This window comes from Mytilus galloprovincialis, chromosome 6 (assembly GCF_965363235.1).
Source record: "Mytilus galloprovincialis chromosome 6, xbMytGall1.hap1.1, whole genome shotgun sequence".
Taxonomy (NCBI): Eukaryota; Metazoa; Mollusca; class Bivalvia; order Mytilida; family Mytilidae; genus Mytilus; species Mytilus galloprovincialis.
Window position 1 is genome coordinate 20,482,629 of NC_134843.1, and position 19,121 is coordinate 20,501,749.

The 19,121-nt window shown below is 30.9% G+C and overlaps 1 protein-coding gene across 1 annotated transcript in view; it reads right to left on the bottom strand.

Moving 5' to 3' along the window:
* LOC143079175 (transmembrane protein 145-like) overlaps nt 1-15,168 on the bottom strand; it is a 30,188-nt gene extending 15,020 nt beyond the window's left edge. The window contains exons 1-7 of the mRNA XM_076254405.1: nt 15,017-15,168; nt 9,047-9,121; nt 6,740-6,808; nt 5,390-5,581; nt 4,268-4,355; nt 3,301-3,372; nt 55-204 (exon numbers count right to left, since the gene is read on the bottom strand). Of these exons, the coding sequence (XP_076110520.1) occupies nt 55-204; nt 3,301-3,372; nt 4,268-4,355; nt 5,390-5,581; nt 6,740-6,808; nt 9,047-9,121; nt 15,017-15,115 (745 nt within the window). The 5' untranslated portion in view covers nt 15,116-15,168. The remainder of the gene's footprint in view (nt 1-54; nt 205-3,300; nt 3,373-4,267; nt 4,356-5,389; nt 5,582-6,739; nt 6,809-9,046; nt 9,122-15,016) is intronic.
* Nucleotides 15,169-19,121: the final 3,953 nt, after the last annotated feature.

Here is a 19,121-nt window from a genome sequence, read left to right on the forward strand (position 1 = left end):
CTATTCTTATAGCTAACAATAACTATACAGAAAGGGCAATAATTCTTATTTTACCTGCTAGCCATGTCCCTGTTTCTTCATATCCTGTGTTGGCATATTTCCCCCATCCAATCACCAATAAAAACAACCCAAAACAGTTTGAGTAGATACAAAAAATAAACATTTTGTATGTTGTATGAAATAACTGTTGGGTACTTAACACATCTGAAAGGAGAAGAAAATGTCATTTAAAAATTCTCAAGAATAACCCTACTGGCAACAAAGTAGTTCTCCCAAAGTAGCAGTTCTCATGTTCATACTTTGTTTTTAATTGGTTTGGATCATTTTCATTCAATATGAGAGCATGAGACATTTATTTGCATCTATCATTTTCATGTTTTAATTTAAGATTTGGACACATACTTTGGAATGATAAGATAATGGCAACTTTTGGCAGTAACTGCTCCCTGACAAGTTCTCACTTAAGACACCTTCATTAAATCTAATTTCTAGGATTGAATTATCATACATAAAATTGAGAATGGAAATGGGGAATATGTCAAAGAGACAACAACCCAATAAAAGAACAGATAACAGCCAAAGGCCACCAATGAGTCTTTAACACAGTTAGAAAATCCTGTAACCGGAGGTGAACCTCAGCTGGCCCTTTCACAAACTTTGTACTAGTTCAGTGAAATTGGTTGTCATACTAAACTCAAAAACATACAAATGAACTAAAATTAAACAAGAATGTGTCTATCTATAAATATAGTACAACATGGAAGCCCCATTCACACTATCATTTTCTATGTTCAGTGGACCGTGAAAGTGGGGTTAAAATCTTATTTTGCATTTAAATTAGAGAGCATATCATAGGGAACATATTAAGTTTCAAGTTGATTGGACTTCAACTTCATAAAAGAACTACCGTACATTGACCAAAAGCTTTAACCATGTTAACCTAAAGAGGGACAGAGGGACAAACGGTTTGTCGAAAGAACGGGTAGTCAAACAAATGGGCACACAGACCAGAAACATCATGCCCACCTATGATACTATCGTAGGTGGAGTGGGGCATAAAAACGAACAAGACTAAAAAAGGCCAGAGGCTTCTGGCAGGGTTAAACATGTTTTGTGAAATTTCAACACTCCCAGTATTTCTCTAGCTTTTAGAATAAAGAAACACACAGCAATACGCACAGTAAAACTCAGTTTAAAAGAAGTCTGAGTCTGATGTCAGAATAGGTAACAAATGATTCTATCTATTTAAAAAGAAACTAAGCAAAATGACAATAATGCATAAATTAAGAAAAGACTACTTAAGAACAGTTACTGACATACCAGCTCCATCTTATAAAAAGTTGCATTCTATCAGCAGCAGACAAAGCCAATAATGAAACATAAAAAATATTTTAGCAACTCATTACTATTGGAAATTCTCATTGAGTTAAATTTCCATGGAGAGTAAATTTTTGAGGTCAAACTTTCAAAAGATCAATATTTAAACTAGATGCTCATTTCATACAAATGCTGATCTCTTATTGGCTGAAGAACTTATCATTTGATTTCATCATAGGTTTCAAATTTGCATGAAAACAACTAATCTTAAGTTCAAAAGCACCACCCACCTAATCAATCAACACTATTTTTAGACATTGTACTTTGTGCAATAAAGTTCATAATTTTAAAAAGTAAGACATATTATTTTGAAAATATGAATAATTGATAGAAATATTAAATTGTTTTCCAATGATATTGATGTATAATGATCATTGATATCAGATGAATATTTATAAGTTATCTACATTGATAACTGAAATCAATATTTTGATAATGCAAATTTCAGCTTCAAGTATATGACATATTGAATGCTACTGCTTGCATCTCACCAGACAATTTCTGCCAAAGTTTTGCTTTCAGATTGAACATTTTAACAATGATAATGTATCATTTCAAAGATTTGAAAATTTAAGAATTTAATGGAGTGCTTTTGAAATTTACTATCAAATGAAATCAAGTGAAGATACCAATTTTAGCAAGAAGGATTTCTAAATTCCATGCAAAATGTGAAAGTCTGAAATCCTTTCATTTCATCTTTGTATTATTCCAAACAGCGTTCAATTCTATAATCAAATTCTTGTTGTATACATTTTTTTACTTAGCATGTTTTGTTTTATTTAATAATTAAAATAATTGTTAATTTCATTAGTTACAGTAAGTAGATATTGTGCATCATATTCATAACATTCATAGACACATGTATCTTAGGATAAAGACATAAAATAAGAAATAAACTATACAATAAGTTCATACATGTAAGATTCAATTTTCACACTAATAAATATTTAACAGAGGGATATTTTATTAGTGCATCACTCATAAAAGACTTTTCTGATTACATCATAGGGGTCATTAAATCCTTGAGAGTTATTTAATTTCATAATCATGATAAAAAACACAAGTTTTAATCTTTGAAGACTAAATGGTGTCTGTCTCTGTTGTTGTAAGCTTCTTAAAATCACCTTAAGTACCGATATGACATAACTTAATCCATGATTTAGTACCTGTTTAATCCTACTTAAATATGATCAATAACGGTAACAAATACGGAAAATTAAGCATTAAAAAAACAAATTATTTATTTCACATTTATTTAATATATGGCCCCTGATAATGACTAGGTAGAGAAGTTTTAAGGGGGTATAAATCTAAACTTTTATAATCCTACTTAAATATGATCAATAACAGTAACAAAATAAGGAAAATTAAGCATAAAAAAAACCAAATTATTTATTTCACATTTATTTTATCAACGAACCCTGATAATGACTAAGGAGAGGAGTTTTAAGGGGGTATAAATCCAAACTTTTAAAAATATAGATTCTTACATTGATACGAGTGGATAATCGGATTTATCCAATCGAGATAGTTAAATTATCAATTTCAACGTCCAAGCCTTGGCGAGGACTTTAAAATTTATAATTTAACTATTAGGATTGGATAAATCCGATAATCCATGAGTAAATATGTAAGAATCTGTTTCTCTAATGATTAAAAAATGCATTCTCTTTTTTTGTTAACCGAAAATCCCCTTCGAGTGCCTTTCACATTGCACGAAGTTGTCAATTTCATTAACATCTGTTATAGCATATTTTGATTTATCCAGTTAGCTAAAAAGGTCATGACCCTTAAAATCATCCAATGATCTTTTGAGATCACCAGCAACCACACGTTGATTAAATTTTTTTATACAATGGGTTCGGAAAGGGATAAATTTCCATAGAATTAGAGAAACCATATTATCAATACAGCCATACTTACACCCCACTGCAGAACATAATGCTCCTAATCCCATATAAAGCAGGAAAAAGGTTATCACTATTGGTAATATATCTGAAAATTAAAAAAAATTGTTTTTCATGATTCAAAGCACATAAGGTTCTACTGGCGATACAGAAAGAAATTTGGTTCAAACCCTACTATTACACAGTTAATTGACTGCCCTACTGCAAATGGTGTTGATTTTTTATGAAGAAAAATTCAAAGATGTATAACTGATAGATCACTATTGAGTTTGAAAGTCACCTGAAAAAAACTCTTTATGTGCCTTTATGACGTCATTTACCAGATAGAGGGGATCGCCTTGATCCCTGCACTAAAACGTTCATCAAGCGTCTTAGTGATCGTCATTGTGCAGGATTAAATAGAAATGATATTTGTTCTGTAGGTACTTAATCACAATTCCCTAATGACAGCAGTGCTCAAAGACAATTATGAGGATTCAATTTGCCGAATAATTTGTGCAATATAGCTTTATAGTTTTCCAACCACTTGCTCAACATTGGAATGGAAGTGACGATGCCCATAACGCACGAATGATGTTCACTAAAACTAAAGTTTTTGAGGGAAATGCATTGTATTCGAAAGTTGTCTATAGCATTTTCTTGTTATATTCCAACTGGCAATTAGACAAAATGCAAGAACTGATAAATATAATAGTTTTTTTTATGCAGATTGAAAAACATGCAATACAATTCGCTTTTTACCATATTGAATGTGGGCAATAATGAAAATCTTACAAAAAACACGAAATAATTCTTTTGTTACAGTAAATACTTTAAAAATGAAGATCAGACCTATAGCAATTATTGATTGTTACATGCCAGATACTAACATGACTAATATCATAAGTTGATAGCACACTTTACCTTTCATAATGGATTAAATGGAACAAGAAAGGGGAAGTAATTCACTGAGTTAACATCTCCTAATTTTTATATTAACTTACAGAATTGATCAGCAGAATTTTCATGGTGCAACAATTCTCCGTCCTCTCCATTCATCATATGCAAACTGTATACTATCTTTAAACCTTTCTGTAAAATAATAAACAATGCAATGGTCACAATAAATTATATTTCAAAGAGACATAACTCAGGCTGTAAAAAGTACAGCTACTATTCTCGAACTCATCCCAGACATTTATGATATAAATCTTCAATATTTGTTTCATAAGAATTCTGCAAGAAAAGTAACCTTGAAAGGGCTTTTGATAAAATGCAAATTTCTTTAAAATAACTAATATTTCCAAGAGAAATGAGACTTAGAAAAAGTGATATAAATTATATAAAAATGGACGCCCAATTTTTCTATGTCCCTTGCAACACAACACACAGTGAACAATAACTGTAGTGACACACATTTCTCTGAGCTAGAAACCATGAAAATGAGATCAAGATCATACATGTGAGAGGTTTACAATGGTTTAGAACTATAAAACCAGGTTCAATCCACCATTTCCTACATTTGAAAATGCCTGAACCAAGTCAGGAATATAGCAGTTGTTGTCCATTCGTTTGATGTGTCTTGTCGTTTGATTTTGACATTTGATTAGGGACTTTCAGTTTTGAATTGTCCTCGGAGTTCAGTATTTTTGTGATTTTACTCTTTGATATATGGGTCAAGGTGTGCAATTGTTTTTCCTTAGGCAGTAATGGCAACGTTAAGTCTATATCCTTAACTTGGATATGTATGATGGCTCGTTTCGAAGCTGAGACATTTTGTACAATATTGAATGTTGGAATCCCTTAGTAGAATCTACCAGTATCTCTTGTTATATAGAATAATTCACTTAAAAAGCCCAAAAGATGAGTGATTTCAAGTACCCATTGTAACAACATTTTGGTGTGAACAACTAAAATAATACATGACTGGCAGTGTTCTCCATAGGGCCTTTTAGCATCATGGTAATCTGATGCTATATTTCTGAATGTGATGCTATCTGAATTAAGTTTCTAATAGATTGTGCTATGGATGTGATGCTATAATTTTTAGAAAGAAGATTGTACAAATGTATTTCAAATTTCCTTGATGCTATATGAAATATCTGGAGTCATATCAGATGACCTACCTGTGAATTGCAGTTTCCCAAAGCTATAAACCACCATTTTGCTCTGGACGATGAGAATGTAACTTTCCTTACACAGCTCCAGTAAAAACCATCTGTTTTATTAACAGAGGTACAGTTCCCAACACCAGAATTGTCTAGTGGTATAATCTGGTTGTCTACCCAACTCAATAAGGACACTTGCTCTTTACATGTCTGGAAAAAGATGTCAAAACTATTACATGTATATATAGTTCTCAAGATGTATGAAATCATATAAATACATGTATCATGTGTATATGCATATTTAGATGTATTTTGTCTTCAAGTAAATTTACAATGAATCCTTTATATTTTTGTTATTCATCTTATAAGAACTGATTCACTGATCTGATTAACGACTTTTTTCTCTATGATTTATGTTTAAGCTTTAGATTGAGAACTTTAATGGTTATACAAATTGTCTTAGCCAAATCATATTTTACTGGTATTATTTGTAACGATGTGTGAAATCCTTTTTGAAGTACTGCAGCTGATATCTGCTTGTAAGAGAGCATAATTTTATTATATCTGTTGGTAAATCGACGTAAGATAGTCTTTAGAATTCGTAGGAATGCTGAGGTTAGATACCATCCTTTATAAATTCATATGTAATCTTAGATTGTCAATTATTATATATAGGTAGATGACATAGAGTTGCAGGAATAAACCACAAATCTTCAGGAAGTATCTGACAACATGTCTGATGAAAGAAAAGATCAAATGGCTATTGTTATATTTGCCGAGGTCTAAAGACACTTAACTATTGGTTGATTTAATATTTACAGCTGTCAAAAAACTACCTACCTTTTTGTAGATCAATTGTTTAGGATGACCAAAATAAACCATTTGAAATTATTATAATCATTAAGTTATAAGTATTCATTGCTATAATTTGGGTACTAATTTTTATTAATTTCATGGGTATACATGTTGATGAATCAAGTATTCAAGTATTAGTACCATCAAAATACATATTTTTCAACAGGTTTGAATGCAGTTTTTTTTCTTAAACTCAAAATAAAGTTTAAGATACAAAATGGTCAATTTTACATCTATGGGAAACTGGTATTAGAAAAATTACCACAAAATTGACTGAATCCAAAGTAATATTGTAAATTGAGAAATTCTTGTGTGCATTTATCATGTTTATTATTGCGATATATATATATATATTATCATTTTAGACTAAAATGCAATTCTAATTTTTGCGATATTGAGTTATATCATGGTTCATTCCTTTAAAAAATTTGCAAGTTAAAATTATTGCAATAATAAACTTGTCGCATTTTTCGCAATAATTTCTGAATTTACAGTAAGTGAAATTATGCTTACCTTCCCAGTCTTGTAAGCTTCGTCCCATTTGTTATCAAAGTACAGCAATAAATCTTGTCTTGCATAACTCTGAATTGAAAATAAATTTATAATAAAAATTTGAGACCATAATAGTATAGTAAAAATATAAGTTAACATTGCATTTATAGAAGATTCCTTTATTTACAAGTGGGTTCTTAGATAGGTGAGTCTATGATTGATTGATTAGTGTTAAATGCCACTTCCAACACTATTGTGCTATTTTGTTGGGCCCTGTGAATCTATGAGTTCTATAAGTCATTTTTAAAACTGGCAAGTCCAAAACTGCATCATAATTTTTCAAATTAACATTTATAGCAAAAGTTTCAAAATTCATTTAAATTTGATGTCATCTCCTAGCTCTATAATTACTTATCTCTTATTTTCAAATTACATCAAATGGTGTTTTTCAGAGTAGTAACCCAACCTTCCCAAACAGATGGCTCTTTTAATGTTGCTTTTATTTTGAATAGACAATGATATATAGAGTTCTAATAATAAGCAATTTACTTTGCATCAGTCTTAGATAACAAAATCAACTAGAAATACTAGAAAAGGTCACAGAACATTGTGTGCCAAAACATTAAAATTTACTCTACAGTCAAGACATATTATATGTTGTCCAGACAAATGAACAAAATACTACATGTACCATACATGTATAACTAATGTTACAAATCTTTACATTTGTACATTTAGATTTAATCGAATTTCTTTATACTTTAGTATGAAATTAATCTGTCTTATAAAATATGCATGATATATCACAACAGAGTTGATAAAATTCCAATATATCAACCACTATTTTAGTTCCTAGTAATTAACCTTGTAATGGATTTAAATAAAGGTTGAATGATTAAAGCCAATTTAAAGGAGCAATGGCTTCTTACATATTCTACAAACAATTGATTATATATATACTTGTAATGGATTTAATACTGGACTGATTAAAGGACTAATAGTTTTGGAAGTCCACAAACAATTAACCTTGAAGTAGTAATGGATTTAACGGTTGACTGGTTATAAGAGCAATGGTTGATTATTATATAGGACCAATGACTTCTGTATTTCACAAACAGAAGAAGAAGAAGAATTGTTTATTTAATAGTGCAACCTGAATATAAAGTATATCGTTACAATAAATACATAAATAAAACTTCAGCAAGCCAAATAGGCTTATGATGCACTGTTTGAATTGTTATTTAACATACATATAATTAAGAGACTTTATCATTGTTCATAAGATATATATCTATAAGGGAATTGCAAAAAAACGATTAAAGATAAATAATTTCAAATCAAATGATCATAGTGTTAAAGTTCTGATATGATAACAGTCTGCTATAAAATTTGCCACAAACAATTAACCATGAAGTTGTAATGGATTTAATGGTTGACTGATTATAGAACCAATGGCTGATTATATAGGACCAATGACTTCTGAAGTCAACAAACAATTAACCTTGAAGTTGTAATGGATTTAATGGTTGACTGATTATAGAACCAATGGCTGATTATATAGGACCAATGACTTCTGAAGTCAACAAACAATTAACCTTGAAGTTGTAATGGATTTAATGGTTGACTGATTATAGAACCAATGGCTGATTATATAGGACCAATGACTTCTGAAGTCAACAAACAATTAACCTTGAAGTTGTAATGGATTTAATGGTTGACTGATTATAGGACCAATGGCTGATTATATAGGACCAATGACTTCTGAAGTCAACAAACAATTAACCTTGAAGTTGTAATGGTTTTAATAGTTGACTGATTATAGGACTTCTGTATTTCACAAACAATTAACCATGAAGTTGTAATGGATTTAATGGTTGACTGATTATAAAACCAATGGCTGATTATATAGGACCAATGACTTCTGAAGTCCACAAACAATTAACCTTGAAGTTGTAATGGATTTAATGGTTGACTGATTATAGAACCAATGGCTGATTATATAGGACCAATGACTTCTGAAGTCAACAAACAATTAACCTTGAAGTTGTAATGGATTTAATGGTTGACTGATTATAGGACTTCTGTATTTCACAAACAATTAACCTTGAAGTTGTAATGGATTTAACGGTTGACTGATTATAGGACCAATGACTTCTGTATTTCACAAACAATTAACCTTGAAGTTGTAATGGATTTAACGGTTGACTGATTATAGGACCAATGACTTCTGTATTTCACAAACAATTAACCTTGAAGTTGTAATGGATTTTTAAATGGTTGACTGATTAAAAAAACAATGGCTTCTGTATTTCACAAACATGCACTCACCTGAGGATATTCAAAAAAGTATTCAAGCGTGCCTTTCTTTGACAGAAAACAAAATCTTGTAAGGAACTGCCAATTCTGAAACAAACAAATAATATTTCTAAACTAAATGTTAACTGCAAAATTCTATAAAATGTGTATATACATGAAGATATAAGAAGATGTGTTGTGAGTACCAATGAGACAACTCTCCATCCAAGTCACAATTTGTAAAAAGAAAACCATTATCGGTCAAAGTACAGCCTTCAACACCAAACAGCAAGCTTGATTGTTTCTGCAACTTAAACTCTTTAGGAGAGTTCTCAAAAAAAGTGGTGACACATGACACCTTGTTTATAGTTGAAGGCTATAGTGTTCTTTGATGTCTTTTGTTTGTTTTTTAGTTAGGCTGCTGTCTAACTGACATATTTTCCATGTGTCCTTTTTTGAACGATATATATATTTTAAAATTACAATATTGTACAAATTTTATAATTGCACTATAAAATAGTTTAGTAATTGTTTTAATAATGTATTATTTTTTGATGAAATAAACAACAGAAGGTCTATGAGGCTCTCTCAAACTAAACATTTATCTAATATTTCAAAGAGAGACATAGCTGGAGACTTTCATGCATTGCTGTTCACTACATTGTATCATATATAATGATGAAATCAGCATAGATTTGCCATCGTTATTTTGAAGAGGATTTTATTATCCCTCATTACTATCAATTTAAAGGTACACATAAGAGATGAAAGACTTAGAGAGATTTTATATGTTCTGAACAACTATCAAGAAATATAAAGATGAATAATAGATTTTATATTATATGAATTTGAACATAAACATAATACACTTAAGTGCAGTCACACTGAAATGTTTTGCCTAATTTACATACATCAAACATGTCATAATAGAATTTATCATGTGTTTATGTAAATTCTATAGAATCCATTTACATTTAGTACCATATTAACTAAACATTATTGCAATACAATTATATACATGTAGTGTGTATGTTAAAGAATGGTCAGATGGACATGTACATCTTGCAATCATTCTATACATTGTACAACTATATTTACTCTACCTAAAGTTTCTGAGAACAGGAAATAACCAAGATTTTTTTTATATGTTGACCAATGAATTGTGAAAATGAGCATGTGGGGGCAAGATAAGATAAAACCTGTTTAATAGGTTGATATATACAAACCATACATGGTAGCACCAAATATTATTTATAGTTCACCTACATGTAATGCTTACATTGTACTTGGATTAATATAGTATTTTAGAAACAGACTACATGTATGAAATTACCATCCAATAATGAAAAAGCTAGGAGGTTGTAGTCAGATGAATCCTGTCTGATCGACAGACATGTGCCATTTAGTCCTTATGACCATTCCGTACAGCTGGCATACACCAAACCAATAAACACTTAACATTGGTCAATGAAACATGAAAATGGAACCAGCAAGATGAGTTCTGCCAAATGTAAATGCACATCTTATAATCACTTTCAGTATTATTGGCTATTTTGTGGCAGTCATTTTTTATTTCTAGTGGAGAAAGTCTAAGTGCCAGCTTGAGAAATCCCCTAATCTTAAACAGGAACACTTACATACATGTACCTATCTAGTTAATTAAGATATAGATTAAGAGCACCTAAATAACAAAGTACAATTTTACAGGTACTGTAAATATAGAGTTTTTTCCCCCAAAACAGAAACAATTGTCATTTTTAGTCAGTACCAGGTGAGTGTAGAAAGTAATTTTGAAATTATCAAAGTACAAGTAAACTAATTTTCCATGCACTATATATAATATTGTGAAAGTATAAGTTTTTGTTATTAAAAGATCTTTAAACAGCACCCTATATATATAGCTAGTTATTATTGGTAATAAATCAATTCTCCTTTAAACTAATAAGAACTTTTTTGTACAAAAGGTAAACTTGTAAATAAGTAATTTATTTGTGACTAACATACATTTGTAATACCAATTTAACATGTATTGTTGAATGAACAAATATCTCATTAGTTGACACTATCATAATGACCATGTTTGATTTTTAAATACTTAAGAGAAAACTTTATACATGAAGCTTTAGTTCTACAAATCTTTTATGAAATATTTACTACAATGTATGATGATAAATACATGCACATGCATTGAACTATATTGGGGGTCTCATTGGGGGGTTTCGATCCCTGATCCCGCTTACTGTTTTGTCAGATTCCCGTATCCCGCTTACACTATGTACGTAAGCAATGTCATTTTTTTTGTCATTTCCCGGGTCCCACAAGACCTCATTTCCCGTTTTCATGCCACAATAAATTTACTTTCACGTGTCACGCTTACAAAAAATCGGCAATCCCGCGTCACGCTTAGACCCCAATGAGACCCACTATATTGGTCTACTTATTTGAAAAATAAATTGTTAATTCATAGATGTCATTTCATTACCATATCAACTTTATCATTCTGATAGAATAGACCTTTTTGTATTTAGGGTAAAAGATAGTATGTATTTATCATGTATCAGTATTTATAACAGCTGTTATCACTGCACTTGAATGAAAGTTTGAACAGAAACTCATGAATATTTGTGTTTTAATCAGTGGGAAAATTGTCAGGCCATTTGTGGAAGTATAAATCCTTTTAATCACACTTTTTGGTTCTACTGAAAGACTAAAAATAAAGGATAAAAACACAAAATAAAAAAAAATCCAAGATTTACATGAAGAGTAAACATCTACATGTATATTTTTTTTTTAAATGAACAAATTGATGTAACGGCCAGATGAATAAACTAATTTTAAACTTCATTTCATACAACATATAAATTTATTCAAAGATGTTGCATTTAAAAAATAAAATGTAATCAAATGATCTACAATGTACCTTACAAAAAATACTGTTAAAATTCAGTTGGTAACAACAATCATAGACATATTGTCACGACTGTCTGTCAACACTCCTAAAGTTAATAATTTCCATTTTGTAATATTGCCTACTTTCTGACCCTTTTTTTATTGTCCAAATTTCTATTTGAACACACCAGGTTATTTAATCTGTACAAATGTTAAAGTAGAAGTTTACTTTACCACAGTAAAACAATTTGTAAACATGGCATTGGACCAATGAAATTGTACTTCTTCCTCTTCCATGTGGTCAATGTTAAAATAATATCCTGATGTTCTTTTTAATTTAAAGTTTTTAAGAGATGCATCAAACCATGTTCATATTATTTCAACATATGTTATTGGGGATTGATTTATTTTAGTTGGTACCAATTTTTGTGGATGAAGGAAAGTTGCATGTTCATGGATTTTTAATTTCGTTGTTTTGCTGAAGTCTGCATACAAAATGTACAACCCTTATGAAAATATGCCATTAGTTGAACATTAGTTTTGTGGTTCAACTGTCATGACTGTACTCACGAAATTCATGAAAATTGGTTTCCAATGAACAATAATGAATCCACATGTAAAGTACAGTAAAAGGGGGATGTATTTACATGTTAAAAAATTGGGTGCTGAATCTTTATGTTAAGTAGTTATTTGGTCCAGTTCAAAAGGGTCAAATTTTATCACGTCTGAAGCTGTAAAACTGAATTTTACACCCCCTTAACACAGAATTGTCAATATTTTGAGTTAGAACTGGTAGAAGTTTCTATAATGTTGATATTATTTGTCTCACTGGTAGTACACTACACTGTAAAAATTATTTTGACAAAGAGAAGGTGCGATTTTTTAATTTGAATTTATTGTTTAAAAGAAATGCACTACGAAATAACTGTGTTCTCGGGCCTAATAGAATCCATATTTTATATTAACAACCCTCTAAATAAGATAATAAATGACCTTTTTTCTTTAATTTCAATAAAGGGACATTAAAATTCATGACAAGTATAAGGAAATGTTTTCACTCAATTTGGGTATTTTGAGATGACTTGAAAGTTCCAGTCCTACATGTAATTTCTAAAATCATGGTGAAATCAATCATATACTACACATCAACAAACTTCCATTGCCAAATTTGTGTTTGTGAATCAAAATGGCTGGGGAAAAATCTATTTTTAATATTATCTGTAAGAGTTTGAAAATATAAAACTAATAAAGTTTCACCATGTTCACTCGTTCAAATTGATTGGAAACCAATTTACTTTTTTATAATTTATAAGTGTCTAATCTTGGGAAGACAATTTCACAAATGTATGGATATTATTTAGTAGATAAAATTACTCATTTTTATGTTAGTTATCATTTCAAGACATTACTTATACTAAATGGTGATTAAGAAACCCAACCTCGGTGAAATGACCTTATTTATGACTGAAAAAATTCTTGACCTTAGTACAAATCTACTTTTTATATATATAGAGCTGGTGACTTTTCTAAAATTTTGATATAATTTGTTTGAATGTAGTACACTTGAGTTCACACTGATAACACTTTATTGAGAAGATCTGAGACTTACTATAATTTAAATGTGTTATAGACTTATAGTATAGTAGTCTCAGAGAAGTTGCAGGAGGAATTCTTTAGTTTGCATTTATTATCTTAAAGAAATGCATTACAAAATAGTTGTGCTTTGGCATAAGAAACTATTTCTGTGATATAGAATCTGTACTTTAACAACATCCCTGAATGGTCAATTTAACAAACTGAATTAAATGTAAGGATTTACACCTTAGTAAATGTTTCAATTATCTGTATAAAACACTTCTTCAATGCGATCTTCACATTTTTGCACCTGTCCCAAGTTAGGAGCCTCTGGCCTTTATTAGTCTTGTTATTATTTTAACTTTCAGTTTCTTGTGTACAATTTGGAGTTTAGTATGGTGTTCATTATCACTGAACCAGTATATGTTTGTTTAGGGGCCAGCTGAAGGACGCCTCTGGGTGCGAGAATTTCTCGTTGCATTGAAGACCTGTTGGTGACCTTCTATTGTTATCTGCTCTATGGTCGGGTTGTTGTCTCTTTGGCACATTCCCCATTTCCATTCTCAATTTTACAAATACAATGTAGGTAAGAAATGAGCAAAAATAAACATACTTTTATTTTCAATTTCCTATTACATGTAGCTGTATGCATTTTTGTGTATAAATTCAATGTATGCGTTAAAATAGTTTTCAGACTTATATGGCCTAATACAATTTTTTATACACCATACAATTATAAGTATATTTGTACATCATATACATCATCACATGAAAGATTATAGAGCAGACAACAGCAGAAGGCCACCAATGGGTCTTCAATGCAGGGAGAAACTCCCACACCCTGATGAGTCCTTCAGCTGGCCCCTAAACAAATATATAACTAGTTCATTGATAATGGACGTCATACTAGACTCTGAATTAAAAATTATACAAGACTTACAAAGGCCAAAGGCTCCCGACTTGGGACAGACGCAAAAATGTGGCGGGGTTAAAAATGTTTTATTGAGATTTCAACCTCCCCTACACCTCTAGCCACATGTAGAAAAAACAAACGCACTACAATAGGCATAGTAAAACTCAGTTTAAGAGAAAGAGAAGTCTGAGTCCAATGTCAGAATAGGTATAATTTACATAAGTCCTTTCAAACATTGGCCCAGACAAGTTGAGCAAACTCCCCTTTTCAAAATTCATAGACAAGATTTGAAAGAATGATATCTAAAGATTTGTTTATTCCAAGGATTTGTATAGTACTAATTTAAATCCTTGTTTATTAGATAATTTCTGTAGCTATATCATGCATGTGGAACAGATTAACAAAATAGTATATTTCGTATCCCGAGTAGATAGTTAAATCCGCAAAAACATATGTTTGAGACCATGTCATTTGTAATCAAATGTATACGATATTTTACAAATACCTTTTCCCGATTCACCTTGTACATGTTGTACTTGTACACTGCACATATTTTTCATTTGTACATTCACTATATAAATGTGTGACAGTCGTTGGAACTTGGGAACAATATAGTGATATCTCACCTCAGTGGTAACAAGATTTCCTTCTACACGTTTTCCATGTGAAAATTCTAAACATATTGATGATAAAGTCAAAATAAAAACAACAACAAAGTGGCACATAATCTCAGCAATTCACAGAAAATGTAACTTCCGGCCAGCAGAGATTACATCATGTGACTAAGTTGCTATGTAACAACGTAAATTTATAAAACCGCGGGAAAATTGAAACAGGTGGTTGTTAAAATCAAATCTGAGAATTTCTATAGACAGAGACACACTACGCACAAACTAAGTATGTAAATTAATTTTCATCACAAGAAAGATAAGATAGAAAATTAAAGTAGTGGAAACTATCGAGGATCATAGCAAATTAACCTTTTATGTTACAGAGTTTTTATTGAAACCGAGATTGAAACATAATTTTAGTGCTTCTTTTTTTTGTGTTTATACATGTATGATAAATATATATTTGCTTAACTTTTCAGACGTTATTTGACAGTGAGATCAACTAAAGTTAACAGAAGTAAAACCGCACGTTTGTCAATGCTGTATAACATCAACTACCACTCATGTTAGTATAACTTGTGACCTGGTACTACGAATAATTCGGTAAGTAAAATTCGATAAAAGAGACGGGATTGTATTAACGACATTATAAAAATATCCGTTATCATCTGTGAAACGGATATTCCATAACGGTCAACCAACTCGTGATGGCGTCAGTAAAACTTACGAAGGGATGATTTCAATTTTACTACCAGGAACACTTAATTTAATAGCTTGTATGTAAGCGGAAACCATCTATCAAGGAAATCATATTAGGGAATGCAAGCCCTAGAATATCGTATCAACTGGAAGATATATGATTGACTGTTCAACTTGTTGCTACTAATGGAAACGTTAGAAATTGAAATGATTCCTAAAAGTGGTGATCTTACAAATCCGATAAACTATAGACCTATAATATTAGTGAGCATCCTTTCGAAGTTGTTTACTAGTATTCTAACTGACCGTATGTTATCGTGGTCCCAGGACGAAAATAATATTATAGACAACCAATTTGGATTCCAACCAGGACGTTCGACTGTTGACGCTATATTTACTCTGCATGGAATTATTTCACATACTCTTCAACATAAATTAAAATTATATTGTGGTTTCGTAGACTTCCGAAGGGCGTTTGATAAGGTGGACAGAAGAATTTTGATATACAAACTACTCAAATCTGGAGTTAGCAGTAAATTCGTATCAATGGTTAATTCTATTTATTCATCTGTGCGTTTACGTGTGCGGTCTGGTGGAGTACTATCAGAGGCTTTTGACAATCATATTGGTGTAAAACAAGGCGAGCCCTTATCTCCGTTACTTTTCTTATTTTTTATAAATGACATTATTCAAGATATCTCTACTGATGTAAACGAAGATGTCATATCTTTGAATGGAATCCTTATATATCTAATACTTTTTGCTGACGACACCGTTTTATTTGGAAAAACACCGACTGTTCTGCAACACTTATTTGATAAACTTTTACTTTACTGCAATAAATGGAATATCGAAGTAAACGCTGATAAAACCAAAGTAGTGGTATTTAGAAATGGATTTAGACCAGTAGACACTCATTTTTTCTATGATAATAAGGAACTGCAAGTTGTTAATTCATATGTGTACCTTGGTGTATTATTACATTACAACGGAAAGTTTTTACATACTCAGAAACGCTTAGCACAACAAGGATCTAGAGCCATGTCATCTTTAATGAACTCTCTCAAACAATTCTTCATCACTCCAGAAGAACAGATGTTTCTTTTCGACAGTATGGTCGGATCCATTTTAGGCTATGCATCAGAAATATGGGGTTTCCATCGTGCTAAAGATATCGAACTTATCCATAATCGTTTTTGTAGATTTGTGTTAAAATTGGGTCGAAATGTACCAACATGCTTTTTATATGGCGAACTTGGCCATTTACCTCTTTTTATTGTTAGAAAACAAAATATATTGAAATATTGGTTACATATTATTACAAATAAACCAAAAGTTGTATACGATGTGTATAAACTCTTGTATGACGATGCTATCAATGGTTATGTAAACTGGGCCTCAAATATTCGTGATATGTTATATGATCTTGGTTTAAATTATTTGTGGCTAAACCAAGATGCTAGCACAATTTGTATAAATAACATTAAAACTCGTATTAAAGATCAATACTTGCAGAATTGGTCAACTACTATTCAGGAATGTAGGAAACTGTCTTTTTATAGTTCATTTAAATTAACTTTTTATATCGAAAAATATCTGTCTTATAGCAATCATGTCAATCTGTTAACAAAGTTACGTAGTGGAACATTAAAGTTAAATATTGAAGTTGGCCGTTATAATAATATTCCTAGAGAAAATCGTTTATGTGAATGTTGTAAAATGTGTGTTATTGAAGATGAATACCATTTTGTTCTTGTTTGTCCATCTTATAGATCTGTACGAACACAATTTTTACCAAAGTACTATTGTCATTGGCTTAATAATATCAAACTATTAAATTTATTACAAGCTTCTAGTAAGTCTCTCACGATCAAATTATGTAATTATGTAAAAGCTGCATGGAATATTCGATCTCATATAGTCTCATAACTTAATTTATATGTCATTGTATTTTACTATTGTTCTCTGTTGTCTATTCATGTTTTATATTATGTAATATATGTTGTTAATTTTGCCATAGCATGTCTATGCTTTGCAATAAAGATTCATTCATTCATTTTTTTTTTGTGGTAAAGTTTTGTTTTCAACCGACCCTCACTATCTATTTCTAGATGTAAGTCAATATATGAGGCAGACTTAACTGTACTTAGTGTATCCTTTATCTCAAGACGATTGAAGTTCGAAGGGATAGATATGTTCAACATAGACAACAAATTTTGAATTGTTTAGTTTGCGACATTATAATCTATTATATATAAAAACATCTGAAAGTGATGTTAAAGGATGCAGCTAACTTCTTTTCTCTCTTCATAAGAAGTTCCTGTACGTAGTCAGCCTCTTGTGAATAAGGAAGCACGTCGACAAAAAGAGGGGCACACTTTGTTCTATGGAAACGCCGAATGTTTGTTGAAAAAAACGTCCTCCAAACGTAAAAAATACGTTGCCAATGAAGAAATTAGGTATCTTGATCATGTCAGTTTGAGAAAATTTGTTATTTGGATTCGACTGATTATTTTTAGAAATTAGAATTTATCCCTCCCTTAGACAAGATATTTGTATCTACGTTGGCCATTCTTTTTTATGAAACAAAGCGTGACCAAATATTTCAATTTGTTTTTGAATGGGAATACTTTTGTAAAGTCTTAAGTGTAGAAAAGTCAAATGTTTTAATACTATTGCAAGACGAAATAGTCTTAGATTGTATGTACTATAAAAGAATCTTTTGAATATTATAGAATCCACATCTGATTCACGCCACCTCTAGAATATGAAGTTTCACAATAACTTTGAAATCTGTCTTTGATTATTGATAAACTTGATGTTAGTAATTTAGAAGAGGTTTCGTGTATCACTTGGAAGATTCATCAATATCCCCTGTTTTTAAGGACACTTATGTAGTTTGGGTATCAAATACAGTGATGGAAGATCAAGTTCTTCATCTTTGATCGAAATTCCAAATGAACCTAGATTTCCTCTTGAGTAAGTGTCGTTGCGGTATATGTTGAGTTTCCAAAAAAACTGTCAACACCTTATTCATTTAGCAAGCAGTTTGAATTATGTACATTGTAGTGTGATTTACATACATACACGATGTTGTTTGGAACTTTACCTGCGAGAACAATAGCATATTTTTCATGGAGGCAGAACTAAGTGTTTTGCAACATTTTGGGTCTTTATAGATTTATATAGCATGGATAATTTATTTAAAACAGACCCATTAAGTTTTTAATTCTGATTTGTATTAACCACCTCAAAAGAGTATCTACGTCTCCTTTCTCGCGTTTAGCCCATTGCATGGCAAACTCCATAATAAGGGAAAGGACACATATTTTCTGGGTATAGATTTGACTCTTACATGTATATGGGTTTTAAATTCACAAGACTTCTAAACATGAATTCGAGTGATTACAAAACCCATACC